At 35.4% G+C, this 13,957-nt stretch overlaps 5 protein-coding genes across 5 annotated transcripts; 2 read left to right on the forward strand and 3 right to left on the reverse strand.

The window, feature by feature from the left end:
• Nucleotides 1-305: 305 nt before the first annotated feature.
• On the reverse strand, nucleotides 306-2,515 carry LOC17881614. The gene is made up of 7 exons (XM_006286632.2): nucleotides 2,349-2,515; nucleotides 2,119-2,205; nucleotides 1,777-1,965; nucleotides 1,498-1,662; nucleotides 1,349-1,402; nucleotides 999-1,133; nucleotides 306-783 (listed from the first exon to the last, which is right to left on the reverse strand). The coding sequence occupies exons 1-7, from the start codon at nucleotides 2,427-2,429 to the stop codon at nucleotides 406-408; spliced, it is 1,089 nt and encodes a 362-aa protein (XP_006286694.2). The 5' UTR covers nucleotides 2,430-2,515; the 3' UTR covers nucleotides 306-405.
• Nucleotides 2,516-3,196: 681 nt separating this feature from the next.
• On the reverse strand, nucleotides 3,197-4,172 carry LOC111830152. The gene is made up of 3 exons (XM_023781551.1): nucleotides 4,033-4,172; nucleotides 3,793-3,945; nucleotides 3,197-3,709 (listed from the first exon to the last, which is right to left on the reverse strand). The coding sequence occupies exons 1-3, from the start codon at nucleotides 4,156-4,158 to the stop codon at nucleotides 3,518-3,520; spliced, it is 471 nt and encodes a 156-aa protein (XP_023637319.1). The 5' UTR covers nucleotides 4,159-4,172; the 3' UTR covers nucleotides 3,197-3,517.
• Nucleotides 4,173-5,317: 1,145 nt separating this feature from the next.
• Nucleotides 5,318-7,035, forward strand: LOC17881493 (probable protein S-acyltransferase 3). Its single transcript, XM_006290098.2, has 5 exons — nucleotides 5,318-5,475; nucleotides 5,611-5,790; nucleotides 5,874-6,188; nucleotides 6,296-6,517; nucleotides 6,610-7,035. The coding sequence occupies exons 1-5, from the start codon at nucleotides 5,338-5,340 to the stop codon at nucleotides 6,994-6,996; spliced, it is 1,242 nt and encodes a 413-aa protein (XP_006290160.1). The 5' UTR covers nucleotides 5,318-5,337; the 3' UTR covers nucleotides 6,997-7,035.
• A 130-nt stretch (nucleotides 7,036-7,165) lies between these two features.
• On the reverse strand, nucleotides 7,166-9,285 carry LOC17882853 (ubiquitin-conjugating enzyme E2 22). Its single transcript, XM_006288445.2, has 7 exons — nucleotides 9,136-9,285; nucleotides 8,521-8,645; nucleotides 8,280-8,424; nucleotides 8,107-8,184; nucleotides 7,905-8,017; nucleotides 7,712-7,815; nucleotides 7,166-7,627 (listed from the first exon to the last, which is right to left on the reverse strand). Exons 2-7 carry the CDS (start codon nucleotides 8,521-8,523, stop codon nucleotides 7,303-7,305), a joined length of 768 nt encoding a protein of 255 aa, XP_006288507.1. The 5' UTR covers nucleotides 8,524-8,645; nucleotides 9,136-9,285; the 3' UTR covers nucleotides 7,166-7,302.
• Nucleotides 9,286-12,293: 3,008 nt separating this feature from the next.
• On the forward strand, nucleotides 12,294-13,683 carry LOC17884025 (transcription factor MYBC1). Its single transcript, XM_006289513.2, has one exon. It carries the CDS (start codon nucleotides 12,639-12,641, stop codon nucleotides 13,446-13,448), a length of 810 nt encoding a protein of 269 aa, XP_006289575.1. The 5' UTR covers nucleotides 12,294-12,638; the 3' UTR covers nucleotides 13,449-13,683.
• Nucleotides 13,684-13,957: the final 274 nt, after the last annotated feature.

The following is a 13,957-nucleotide window of genomic DNA, read 5'->3' on the forward strand; positions in this document are numbered from 1 at the left end:
TTTTATAAAGTGTCAAATTAGACGTCTAATAATTTGTTCATTGTACATTTAAAAACAATTCCCAAATTAAAATCCAAGGATAGTTTAATTTCGAAAACATTAGCGAGCTGGGGTATGATCAAATCTTGTGACTCCTTTAAGTCAGCTTGCATAAGCTCAGTTCGAAGTTTGAAGTAGAAGAATTTAGGGTTATTTTTGTTGACAGATACAAATTGACGTACGGTTATTATAGTCAAATTTATAGAAGACACTCTTTTTGAAATAGTTTAGTTTGTAAAAATTGTAAAATGACAAAATTTAAGCCATCTTTTGACATTTCCTCTAAGACTTGAGGGGTATTTTTATTTAAATGGCATATTTTATTCGAAAGACGAATTGAACATCATCATATATATCACATAAATATTAGATTCCACAAGCATCCCCTCCCGGTCCACCAAATAAGAACATACTAGTAATTTTATCCTTTCTAAGACCATAACATTTCTTACTGTCTACAAGCATCTCCAGCTTAAATTTTTTATGTCGCCTGAATTTACGACTAGCATCCATGATGTGCAGGTCAGGAATACGTGCCGAGTAAAACGCGTATAATGCTGGTAGATGACCATTACCCATTGGTGGACTTTTGCCTGTAGGAGAAGCTTGAACTACTCCTCCAACTCCAACTATGTCTGCAGCATTTGCTATTAAATCAAACATCTCTTTTGGCCAGTAACCAATATATGTATCTGGTTTGTGCTTGTTTATATCCGATGCCCACCAATTTCCCGATATTTTATCCTTCATTGATTATTTTAAGAAATCGAATGGAATCGCATGTTATAGCTTTTGTTTGATATAATTCAAAAAGTAAAACAAATAACGGTTGATGTATTGTTAGCAAAAACAACAATTAATTATATTGTTTCTAACTCACTCACGTTGTTTCCGAATTTGAGAAAAAACAACATTATTTTACTAAATCAAATAAAAATCATATAGTAGTAATAGATTACCTGTTGAAGACCGACATTGATATATCTATTATTGGGATCATGAGTTTCACGTAAAGGTCCACTTAAATGTACAGTTTCTGATACTTGAATAAAACCAGGACATATGGTATTATAACAACCTGCTCCTTCGGCACCCTATAGAAAAATAATAAAAATTTAAAATGTAGGTTAAGAAAAAACAATATAATTTGCTATCAAATCAATAGTTAACCAAGTGTATATTTTTAAATCTTTCTCACATTACTTTTAAAACGTAGTAAAAATAAATGGATTTCAAATATATTTTTTGTAAAAAAATAATTGTATAAGATAATGTGATAATGAGTATATGCATTGATATATATATGTACCTTCCAATACCCATAACCCCATGTCCGCCCATCGCCAAACATACTTGGATTTACCTGTTAGAAAAATTAAATAGCTTTATTCATAGATCTCATATCGTGTAATGGTCTAACTAATGGAAGAAAAAAAATTGATATTTAATTTAATTTACCATCCACCCAGTTTCAATTAAATTGAATGTGTTGTTGTTGGCTGTACTTCCTACAAATATGTTAGCAGATGAATACTGGTCACTACTGATGTTCAAGTCATGAATACTTATCGGAGCGGCAACACCATGATAAGGACCTTGACCTCGTGATCTAACAACTGCAATCTTCACATTATAAATATTTTTAAAGATGCGTTATATATATATTGTAAGACAAGTAGTTATAAGTAGAAAAATTGAGGAATATATATATATATATATATATAGTTGATTTCTTACATGTTCTCCAGGTCTTACAACTGTGAGCGGATTTAAACGCTTTGCTGCGAAATATTGAGCATTTCGAACATACTCTTTTGTATTCTTCAATATTGGAACTGTTCCGTTTGGACAATCAATGACATTTTGATCATACCTTCTGCTTTTAACTTTGTTTTCCGGTTCAGAAATTGCGAAAGAAGGTTTCATCTATTGAAAACATATTGTCACAAGATAAATACATGACATGAGCGATTACATTGTATCATGCCTTTTATTGTTTTTGGACTAATTAAAATGTTGTTTCTTTTAATTCCCCAACATGCGTGTCTGAGAAAAAGTTAGACGTACAAATTTAAATACCTGAATTTTGTGATTCTTGAGTAGTGGATGATTTAACGAAGGCTGTTTGTAGATTTCCACACAATGGTATATCATTTTCTCATTTAACTATGAACAAAATAAGGGATTAATGAATTACAAATATATAGGTATAACAACTAGTGCAGATATGTATATAGTATCCCCATTTTACCAAAAAATAATGGTTTTAATAAATATGTGTGTCAATTTTGCTTTCTCCCCCCGTTTACCTTGATAGATTTCAAAACTTCTCTGGATTGAAGTAATGAGAATGAGACTAGAAGTGTGACGAGTCTAAGAACGAAATCCATGGATTTATGATCAATATTTTGAAAGATCGTATGATAGTATTATTTGTAATATCTATTTTTAGATCTTACACTCAAGCATTTATATTAACTAAGGATGTTTAAAGTTGGTTTGAGTTTTCTTAAATTTATGTTTCTCGATTATAAATAATTTACATAAAAGATGATTTTTTTTGTTTTTTTTTTTTTTGTTTTTTTTGTCATCGATTTTTTTGTTGTTTTCCTATATGGGAACACATAACTTTTAAAATTTCAAAACTAGTGGCCAACTAGTAATTTGACAATTGATATAATGTACACTTTAATTTTCTTAAATATGCTTTAATTGTTTGGTTCACCTGTTTTATACTTTTAGTACTAGCAGATTTTGTATCTCTTTTCTTACTATACACTTTAATTTACTTTATTGTGATCAGATTTCATATCCTTAAATCAAAATATAAATAAATAAAAAGAAGATTGTTTCTTCTTAATGGTCCACTTCTGTGCTATTTTTGCTGCTTTAATTCCTAAGATATATACACGTTTCAGTTTACTTGATTATGTTTTAATTTTCATAAACATACAATAAATATATTTTTTTTGTTTTGTAGTGGAGACGACTCGAGCTACAATGGGACATGGAGATTATTTTGTTGTTGCCGTGGAATCGGATAAAAAGTGGATGCGCTCCTTTGATCCTATATACATGTCATTATTTTGATTTTTGTGTACATGCGTAATCCCAATGCTAAATAGTTTCTGAACAGTACTACTTTACAGAGTTGGTGTAATCAAATCTAAATTTGTATACCTTGCAACTGAGTTAATATGGCATTCGTTTAACACAGTTCGAAATATATATCCAAAATACAAAAGTACTACTGTAAATTATTCATATCATCTATCCAAATTATACAAAACTTGGCTAATGACATACAGAGTGAAACATCAACACCAAGACTAAAACAAAGAAACTAGTTCGACACAAGACATAACGATACGAAGAGGTTGGAGGACAAAGCAAACACTTTTCTGGCCTTGAGCTTGATAGATAGATAGATGTGGTGGAGAAACTGCATGCATATACCACAAAACCTCTCAAGAAGAATTCAAGAAGAGGGTTTAGGCTTGCAAGAATGTACTTCAATATCTCCGGCCAAGTAGCGAACCACTGCTCGATAGGGCTTTGTCGTCTGATTATCATCAGACGGATCATTGACTTCGAATGAGATGTATAAAGTAATTCCAGCAGATGGATGGAAGTTTGCCCTCAAAATCTTTCCCAGTTCCAGTCTTGTTCCCTACGTATCACCAAACCAAATCAGATTTCGAACCAGACTCATATAGATTCATGTAACAAAGACAAATATGTCATAACAATCACATTGTCTGAGTTGTGCTTGATGAGAGCTAGCTCGGACAACATGGCGATAAAATCTCTGTTGGTTTGAGGCTCATCAACCATTGTACTGTCGTCAAGATCCAATGGTTGCCATGCGAAACAGAAGCTAAGTTTCGAGAAGTCGATTTCAAAACCCTGCAAATACCGGGATAGTCAATATTTTTTGCACCGCGTACGTAAAAACACCAAAAGAAAATAAATATGGAGAAGAGATCTCAGAACCTGGCTTTTATCCCACTCATCATAGAACAGTTTGATTTCTTCCGGTGTGCCGTCTTCGGAATTATCAGAATCGCTGTCGTCATCGAAGGCTCTCTCCTCCACTTCCTGCCGCTTTGGAGAAGTCATTGCTGCAACCCTAATTTGCTAGCCCATGTGGCCCTCTTTTATTATCACGTGATATTATTTTACCAATCAATTTTTGAGAAGTTTTTAATTTAATTATTATTAGTATAAAATATAAATTCGAAAAATCATTAAGAAATTAATTTTTTTGATAAGTTAATTCATCTCATCCCTGATATTAAAACTGAACGATTACTTATATATAAGTTGTAGCAGATTATCCATATACATAATTTGGCTGAAACACCAACAAAAATAGCCATAATGATATATACGAAGAAAAAGTTGGAGGAACATGTCTATGCCCCTAAAGCATGCGATTATGCGTACATTAAGATAGATGTCATAAACCTCTCAAGAAGAGGGTGGTTTAGGCTCACAAGAACGTACATCAATATCTCCAGTCCCGTAGCGAACCACTGCTCGATAGGGCTTTGTCTGATGGTTAGCATCAGACGGATCACTGACTTGGAAAGAGATGTAGTAAGTAACTCCAGCAGATGGATGAAAATTTGCACTCAAAATCTTGTCCACTTCCAAACTTGTTCCCTGAACCACCAAATTAACTATAATATAATATACCCAGCCCTTCTCCAACTCTTCATCGAAGAGATGAAATTGCTCTTCCTCGGAATCATAGATGTCGTCATCGCAGGTTGTCTTCGGTAGATCGCATCTTTCCGTATCGATCGGCGGCGATGGCATCACTCGAATATGTAGAAAGAAGGAACCCTAACTTTTAACCTTCATAGTAAAAACCTCTTTTCATAAATTTTAATAAAATTTCTGATTTTAACCTCTTTCATAAATTAAGAACTTCTGTAGAATAAATTATTTTCCAACTTATGAAACAATAATTAAACATGTGCATGGCAAAGACTATGATGTACATGTTAAAACTATATATCTATCTGGAATTACATTTTACATTTTACTATTATAAATATCTTTGTTTTTAATTAAACAGCAATCGGGAAACATAATAGTATTAACAAAAACATTTGATCTACTCATATTTTTCGATACAATGATTTTAAGTAAAGCTAACTAAGAAGAAGAATCTTAGATGGTGTTCACGTACGTTTGAGCTATTTTATCCTTCCGGCACTTCTTCTTCTTCTTTATCTATTATTGATTATAGATCCTAAATGTATGGGTTTTTAGGGAAGGGGAAAACACAAAATGCAGAGGGAGAGAATGAGCAAGAAGAAGACTAGTCAGGTTCATTGTATTCCCTCTGGTGATCATATTCCCATGACGGCTTCAACTTCTAAACACATTTCTCATATCAGATTGTACAAAGCCTGGAAGGGTAACAACGTAATATTATGTTCTTGTGCCTTTTTTCTTCTTCTCTGAAACAATTCTATCTTCTTGATTGTTCTTGATGTTTTCATTGTTTTTCAACCAGAATTTGGATATGATGTTTGATTTTTTTTCTTTTTGTATCATCAGAGATTTTTCTGTGGTGGTAGACTAATCTTTGGTCCTGATGTATCATCTCTGTTCCTAACCTCGTTCTTGATCGGAGCTCCTGCGCTTACGTTCTGCATAAGGATGCTCGTGTGGATCAGAAAAGGCGACCCTTTCTTCAACTACACCGTTCTGACTTCAGGATTTATCCTCACCCTCTTGGTATGTTTGTCTCCTTTAAGTCCCTCTTTCTCTCTTTAGGGAGCTTCCCTTAAAAGCTGATATCTTGGCATCCGGGTCTGCAGGATTTTATGTTTCTAGTGTTGACATCAGCTAGGGATCCAGGAATCATCCCAAGGAATAAAACATCAATGATGGATCTTGAGGATGATTCAGATTGTTCCTTGACACAATCTATGGAATGGGTCAACAACAACACTCCTAATCTCAAGATTCCAAGAACCAAGGACGTCTTCGTCAACGGTTACACCATCAAAGTCAAGTTCTGCGATACTTGCTTGCTCTATCGTCCTCCTCGAGCATCACATTGCTCCATCTGCAACAACTGCGTCCAACGCTTTGATCACCATTGTCCATGGGTTGGACAGTGCATTGCCCGGGTCAGTTCTTTAACGGATACTACATAGATTTTGCACACTTCTTCTTGATCATATACATCCAATCTTTGTTCAGAGAGTGATTGATTCTTGGTTTGAAACTTTTGCAGAGAAACTACCCCTTCTTTATCTGCTTCATCTCATCTTCAACATTATTATGCATATATGTCTTTGTCTTCTCCTGGATCAATCTGATTCGACAGCCTGGGAAACTATGGAGGACAATGTCTTATGATATAGTGTCTGTCATTCTTATCGTCTATTCTTTCGTAGCTGTTTGGTTCGTTGGTGGTCTTACCATTTTCCACTTCTATCTCATGTCTACAAACCAGGTATATATCCTTACCTTTATCATAGGACCACACCTAAATCTTATTTAGCTTGCCTGCACTGAGACCTTTCTCAAGTTGTGTCTATTCTGCAGACAACATATGAGAATTTCCGGTACCGTTATGATAAGAAAGAAAATCCTTACAAGAGAGGGTTACTGAAGAATGTTAAAGAAGTATTATTTGCCAAGATCCCGCCTTCACAACTAGATCTCAGAGCAATGGTCCCGGAAGAAGATGACATGACAATAGCCTCTAACGGATCCGAGTATGAGTCAGAGTATAGCTCCTCCGTTAGGTACGATACAGAAATGGGAGGCAAGCTCACTAATAGGGAGAGCCCGAAGAAGCTTCCTCTGCCAACACAAAACTTAGATATCATGGACATTAGTGATGACTACGACAGATCTAAGATGACTAGAGACGATGCTTCTGAGGGTGATCCTTCTTTCTTCTCATCTCAACTAGACTTGCCCAACTAATTGTAACGAAGAATCTCTCAAAGTTGTATCATCTTTGTCTATATTCTCTCGAAACATTCTAATGAAATCTGTATAGCAAGAACTACAGACAACTGGTTCCAGAGGTCGATGTGTCTTTGGTCTTGTCCAAGATTACTCAGCAAAACCATATGTAGATTAGAAAACCAAATTGTTCAACATTCGGCTTCATTGGTAAACATTATTATTTCCCAGAATGAGAAATCCTCAGACAACAGATCTCTTACAAGTAAAAAAGAAACAACAGTTTAGGTTCGAGAAGCATAAGACACTGAGTTGACAGCATCATCATAGTCTCTTCAAGCTTTTCTTTCTGGCATCTACCTTCTTCTTATCTGCCTGAACCTTGGCTAAACCTGCTTCCCTTTTTTGCGTGGTAGTGACCACACTTGCAGATCCTGCTGTGGCTGCTACAACGACAGTAGCCGCATGTAGTTGGTCTTGGGCACTAGTTGTTGTTACTCTTTTTATGTCTGTCATTGAAGAGGGTATTGCAGTAGCAGCACCAGGCGTTTCGTTGTTAGTCTGGCCAACATTTAGAGCTGTCGTTGACTCTGAGATAGCACCTGTCTTGAACTTTGGTTTTGGTTTAGCATGGATACCTGTGTAAAGCCTGCATATAGCATATAAGCCTTTCATTGTTTGGCAAAAAAGACAGAAGGTTCGACAACATTTGAGACCAAAGAAGATGGCTCACCTAGCATGCCTCGCATATTCGTCATAGTTTTCAAGTAGCATCTTGCCAGCCTGTTCATTCAATGCAGATTCTGGAAATGGCTCAATTAATAAGCACCTCACAACCTGTTGACATGTACAAAACACAGACCCTCATTCTCAAGTTTAAAGAAACCAGTCAAAGTAATGAATACATAAGGGGTCAAGCATCTTACAGAGAGAACATGTCTTAAACCAAGACTAGGGTTCCAATCCTTTTTAAGCGTATTAACACAGATCTCTCCATTAGAAGCAACATTAGGATGGAAAATCTTAGTCATGAAGTAGCCTGCAATGTCAAACTCAAATAATTAGAAATCATCACAAAAAAATTCTAAGTGTCTCTGCCTTAACATAGAATTTAAGTGACATGCATACCTTTAGGCGGTGAATGTGGAAAATCATGGGACAAAGCCAACTTCATACGGAAAAGTCCGTTCTCATAAGGAGTACCAACTGTAGGCAACAAAAGTAAAGAACATCTTACTTAACATCATTCAACATCTGCCATCTTGTACGAGAATGAAATTGATAGGGTAATAAGTGTGCACCTGGTCCTTCAATATCAGCACATATTTGTGAGAAATCCTCATCATTAACTACAACCTTGATGCCATCTGGAGGGGATTCGTCCAGACTCTTCAGCTCCTTGGCAAGCTGCTTGATAACATTGGGTGGCAGATTCTCATTACTTGCCTGAGTATTAATGAGAAGACATATCAGTAGAAACACAGTTAATCAGATTCCAAGTAAGCATAATTCAAAGCAAGACATAGAGAGCGAGAGAGTTACCATGGAGAATAATACGCAGAAAAGAACCCTCCGCAAAAGTTCTTGCCCTCAGACTCAGATAAACAGGGAGAAGCAGCAATGTGATAAAATCCTTTTCTGGTCTTCAAGACTCAGATGCGATAAAACTGTGAAAGAGCAAAAAACCACAAAAGGTATGAGTAAACTAAAGTGGTCTAAGCAACAACATTCATTCAAAGCATTAAAACGTATCATCTAACAGATCAATCTGTCAAATCATAAAATCCAATACGACACCCAAAAAAAAAACAGAACTATTAGGCAATTGAGTAAAATCGATGAACAAAAATCTAAACTTGAAGCTCGTGGAGAAGAGGGAAGACATGAATTAATATGAACGAAACGCATCAAATACACGAGAAGAGAGCCAACCAATTGAGAAATCAAAGAAAACCCTAAGACGGAACAATTTGGGATCTCGCGCAATCGACTCTACGATTCCAAAGAATAACTCAAAAGACCTAATTGAGGCTAATTTATAAACGATAATCGAAGAGATCCCCCGAGAGAGAAGAACAGAGACAAAGCAAAGAATCACATCCCAAGTCCGATCATTTCAAGATGGAAAAAGAACATCAGAGAGATCTCAACGCGTACCTTCTTTGCCCAAAATTGAAAAGAACGCAGAGAGTGAGAAAAGGCGATCCCTTTCTCTCTACCTCTCGAAGTAATGATTCAAGTTGAAATCGGAGAAGAAGAAGAAGAAGAAGAAGAAGAAGAAGAGAGAAGTTCAATTATTGACAATATTTTTAATAAAGAGAAATAGAGACAAAATGTCTTCTTTTTTTATAATGTTAATTTAATAAAAAGGAGCGTATCATAAAAAAGGAAAAAAGAAAAAAAGGGAGGGTAATATTGTAAATGAAATGCCAGGCTGGAATTGACCGTTAGGATGTCATCTTATTCGCACCCGCTGCGCTAACTAGTTTAAGTAGCCGTTACTTTGTGTCAGATGTTCTTTAATTGTTTTTTACTTGATTTGTTTCTGTGATGGATATCATTAAGATCAAGGCATCAAAGCTTCAAAGTTTATATATCTATTTATTTATCCCATTTTTGGTTATACAAACAATAGTATTATCAGATGTTATACTTATAAGAAAAACACAACCCTAATCAAGGAATTAATTTAATTACTCATTAGAAAAGTGGGGGAGTTTATTGATTTGTTGGTTGAGGTAATGAATCAGTTCTCACGTGTCACATTTTGTGTGTTTGAAGATTGCAGATGACAGATACGAACCTTCTACATATATTTAATATGGCCCTTATCGACTTCAACATCTTTGGTTAGTTTAGAAGAAACCAAAGTGAAATTTGGTTTAGCATTTGAGCCCAAATATAAAGGCCCAAATACACACAACCTCGACGAGGGGACTTGTATGTTCGCGTTGGCGGCCTATTCAGGTTCTTCGCACTACGGTTAGCAGGTAGCATTGGACTTTTTGTTTCCACATATTTGTTTTGTTTTTCTCCGTCGTTCTACACACAATTTGTTTTCTTGGTCAAATCACATGTACGTACACATAATTTGATCTTTTATTGAACGAAATCTTAAGCTTGGTTCCACTTCGATCGATTCATGGGAAAACTGACCAAATTATAATCAAATTAATAATTGTATTAGGAACTTTACGCATGTCGATATTTTTATATATCTACTATGATTGGGTGGTGTAGTTTCATAATATCCTTATATATAGCAAATGGGGTCCTTTAGATGGACCGGAAATAAAAATGTTAGTCCCTATATATCATCATCATCATGCACATGTTTTTGATGTGGATGTGTACGTTTGCAAGCACTCGTTCGTCGTCGACAAAGGAGATTGGTAGGTGTTGTGTTTATCTTTTAGAATCTTTTTTACAAGAGTTATCTCCAGAGATTTTAATCAAATAAAGACAAAATAACATGAACCTCATGGACCCAAAAAAATCAATTCCGACTTCATAATTTTATAACATGAAAGGATAACATGAAAAGACAAACTAAGTTGTATAATGTGGAGTGTGGACCAAACTATTCTTTTCGAACTGGGATATTCTCCACGGACGTTCATATTTTATATATCTTCGAGATCTAATATTAGTTTTACGTTAGAACTTTGGACTTACACAAACCTCGTTGGTATCAAATGGTGACTATACTAAATAGTGAAAACATATAGATATTTACTTCTTTTGTCTCTTACATTTTTCCTTAGATGAGATGAACGCTACACAACCTTGTGTGTGAAAGTTGTGATTTGTGAACCTGATCATGTTTGGTTTAAAAGTTTTCAAAAATGCTTGTCGGCGTAAGAAAATTGTATTGAATATTTTTAGCTAAATATATTGGTGATGTACGTAAATTTGAATTTTCTGTAATGGATCAATCATGATCGAATCCAAGAAACTTAAAAACCAAACAAAAGTACTGTTATAATGATTATACAACAAACAAGTAGAACTGTAGAGAAGGGGAAACACAAGCTTTTTACTTATTAGTTTCTATGATGTTTAGAAAGAATTTATGATCTAATTTTCTTAGTTTTTTTTCCTTTATATGATCTTAAAAAGGAAAATTTCCACTTCAAGAAATTTGAAAAATTTGTGATTTAAGTGGCGCGTGGAAAACACTATCCGAAAAGAGAATTATACTAAAGACCACCACTCTCTCTCAGATTCGCAACTTTGAGTTTCATTGCTTGTAATGGCCAAATGGTCCAAATTTACAATGCCTTCAAATAGTTTGAGATGACGTTGTCTTTTTACTTTCATCGACGAAAAAGAAACTTTGAGTTATGTAGTTTACTTGGTTGAGTGATTGAATAATGAGGGATACTCGCTCACTTGCATGATATATCCATGACAAGATTACATAAATATGAGTAAAAACAAGAATAAAAGTTAAGAAACAAAAAAAAAACGAAGTAGAACAAAATTGGCCGTTAAAACAAGTCAAAAAGGTATAGCCAAACTTTTTTGCTATAAAATCTTTCCCGTGAAGCTCTTTAATTAATAATATTGAATTTGATGATATTGTGGAATATCTTGAGAGAATCTATAAAAGACTTGAAAGGCGATAGGTTCAGTTGCACCAATTGCGGTAACTCCGGGGTCACGTCAAACTCGTGTTATTTTGGAGTGTGTGATCGATCGAGAGTATAGTTCGTTCATCCTATTCAGTATTCACAAATACAATATTGGTGGTCTTCTGCATAAACAAACTGAGCAGTACGTTTCAATTTTGATTAAAAAAAAAGGTATAGCCAAACTTTTTGATTTTTCTTTTTACAAAAAAATTCCAACGTTAATATATAAGTCAAGCTATCTACATTCGATATAACAAATATTTTATATCGTTTTGCTTTCTATGTAACATTTTTACGTACGTTAGGACAACATCATCATCATCAAAATATTACAAAACGTTCTTTTCGCTGTATCTAAACTAAGGTAAGGTCTATCTAGTTTATCATAAAACTATTTTAATTATATAGTTAACTAGTTATGTTGAGATACCTAAATACAAGCTTCCTACTAGGTTAAAGAAAAACTGCAAAACAACCAGTGAATACGAGCCATAAAAAATATTTTTAAAAACGTTAGGTGGTGTAGTAGTATAGACTTTTAGAATCCTAAATTAATCTCCAATAGTCGAAACCCCCCCCCCCCCCCCCCCCCAAAGTTTTCTTCACAAGTCACAAAGTAGAACAAAAATGACCGTACCATAAAGCTTTACATCATTTGTTTATATCGTATTATGTAAGGAAAAAGAAAGAATCAAAGATCATAATGGTCAACAAGTGGAGGCCACGCGCCAAAGTAACGCGTCGGTCGAATCTAATGATCACTCTCTCAAATCTCAATCTCCTAGAAACAAAGAAAACAAGAAAAACAGATAAAAATTATAAAGAATCTTCTTCTCAAGTCTCTTCACAAGTCTTTGTGCCTCAAAATCAATAATATCTCTCTCTTTGCATCTTCCTCGTTCATCATCATTGCGTTTCCTTCCTCCTGTTTTTATTACATAGTGGTTTGAGAGACCATCAAGACTACTACTACTGAATACAAGAAGAGATTCAAGATTTGAGACTCTTCTCTCTCTCTTTTTGAGGATGAGAGAGGAAGATTCCAATTGGTTCTCTAAATGGGAAGAAGAGCTTCCGTCCCCGGAAGAGCTCATACCATTATCTCAGTCCTTAATCACTCCTGATCTCGCCATCGCCTTCGATCTCCACCGTCGCAACACCGAAAACTCCCCTCAAACTCTACCTCAAACCACGCTGCCACAACCCAATTCCTCTGCTGAATTCGCCGGAGACTCCAACGGAGACGAGCCAGCAAGAACTCTGAAACGTCCACGTTTAGTGTGGACGCCGCAGCTGCACAAGCGTTTCGTCGACGCCGTGGCTCACCTCGGGATCAAGAACGCTGTTCCTAAAACCATCATGCAGCTTATGAGCGTCGATGGTTTGACAAGAGAAAACGTAGCTAGCCATTTGCAAAAATACAGGCTTTACCTGAAAAGAATGCAATCCGGCGGCGGTGGAAGCGGCGTGGGAGGAACCGTCGGTGAGTCCGATCATCTCTTTGCTAGCTCACCTGTTCCTCCACATTTCCTTCTTCCGACAAGTAGACAAAGCTCCGACCATTTCATACCGTCTTTTGTCCCAATTTCGACTCAGCATCCAGCAGCTCATCTGCAACAACCGTCTCAGTTTCTCCACCGACAAATCTCCGCTGCCAATTTCACTTCACCGACCAAAGCGACCGACCAAGCAATGTTCTTGGCAAGGCAGAGTCAACAGCAACCAGTTTTCAGACCAGCTTCATTGCATGTGCATAGTCAAGTGGCTAACTACACACAAGATTTGGAATTAGAAGCCAAAACGGTCTTGACTCTGTTTCCAACTCGAGACGATTGAATATATATTATTGAACATTCACAAATCCGAGCTCTGCTTTTTTTTTTTTTTTTTTTTTTTTTTTTTGGTCTTTGCTCTGTGACCAGATCTTCCAAAGTGTTTCTACAATCCTCTGGTCTCCTCCTAAGAAGATTTGAGTTTTACTCTTGTAAAATTCTGAAGTACCTAAAAAGAAGTGATCTTTTTCACTTGTTTAGATTTGATTACACAAACTACTTTATTGTGTTTTTTTCTTCTTCCCCTTGTAGGTTCTCAGATTTGTTCTTAAAAGTAACTTGCATTAAATATAAAAAAAGCATTAGTAGGTACCAAATCTCATATTCTTCACAAAATTCAAGAACTTGAGTATAACCCCAAATGGCCAAATCCATTGTGTATGTTGTACAAATGGAAGTTAAAATATATATATATATATATATATAAATGATTATATATTATTGACCAACCAATAGAATCAGTAGTACAGTGTACAAAGAACATGAAACAGCCAAAAAGCAAGGACTAGACAG

Source organism: Capsella rubella, unplaced genomic scaffold, assembly GCF_000375325.1.
Source record: "Capsella rubella cultivar Monte Gargano unplaced genomic scaffold, Caprub1_0 scaffold_6, whole genome shotgun sequence".
NCBI lineage: Eukaryota > Viridiplantae > Streptophyta > Magnoliopsida > Brassicales > Brassicaceae > Capsella > Capsella rubella.

What these genes read in the sequence shown, in the direction of transcription:
- LOC17881614 (XM_006286632.2), bottom strand. Translation starts at nt 2,429, where the DNA reads ATGGATTTCGTTCTTAGACTCGTCACACTTCTAGTCTCATTCTCATTA. An exon ending in AAGTTTTGAAATCTATCAAG is followed by an intron (nt 2,206 to 2,348) that starts GTAAACGGGGGG and finishes TTTTGTTCATAG; the next exon opens with TTAAATGAGAAAATGATATA. An exon ending in GGGGTTATGGGTATTGGAAG is followed by an intron (nt 1,134 to 1,348) that starts GTACATATATAT and finishes ATTTTTCTATAG; the next exon opens with GGTGCCGAAGGAGCAGGTTG.
- LOC17884025 (XM_006289513.2), top strand. Translation starts at nt 12,639, where the DNA reads ATGAGAGAGGAAGATTCCAATTGGTTCTCTAAATGGGAAGAAGAGCTT.
- LOC111830152 (XM_023781551.1), bottom strand. Translation starts at nt 4,158, where the DNA reads ATGACTTCTCCAAAGCGGCAGGAAGTGGAGGAGAGAGCCTTCGATGAC. An exon ending in ATGAGTGGGATAAAAGCCAG is followed by an intron (nt 3,946 to 4,032) that starts GTTCTGAGATCT and finishes CGGTATTTGCAG; the next exon opens with GGTTTTGAAATCGACTTCTC. An exon ending in TCAAGCACAACTCAGACAAT is followed by an intron (nt 3,710 to 3,792) that starts GTGATTGTTATG and finishes GGTGATACGTAG; the next exon opens with GGAACAAGACTGGAACTGGG.
- LOC17882853 (XM_006288445.2), bottom strand. An exon ending in TGCTGATATTGAAGGACCAG is followed by an intron (nt 8,185 to 8,279) that starts GTGCACACTTAT and finishes TGTTGCCTACAG; the next exon opens with TTGGTACTCCTTATGAGAAC. An exon ending in GTTTAAGACATGTTCTCTCT is followed by an intron (nt 7,816 to 7,904) that starts GTAAGATGCTTG and finishes ACATGTCAACAG; the next exon opens with GTTGTGAGGTGCTTATTAAT.
- LOC17881493 (XM_006290098.2), top strand. Translation starts at nt 5,338, where the DNA reads ATGCAGAGGGAGAGAATGAGCAAGAAGAAGACTAGTCAGGTTCATTGT. An exon ending in TTGGACAGTGCATTGCCCGG is followed by an intron (nt 6,189 to 6,295) that starts GTCAGTTCTTTA and finishes AAACTTTTGCAG; the next exon opens with AGAAACTACCCCTTCTTTAT. An exon ending in ATCTCATGTCTACAAACCAG is followed by an intron (nt 6,518 to 6,609) that starts GTATATATCCTT and finishes TCTATTCTGCAG; the next exon opens with ACAACATATGAGAATTTCCG.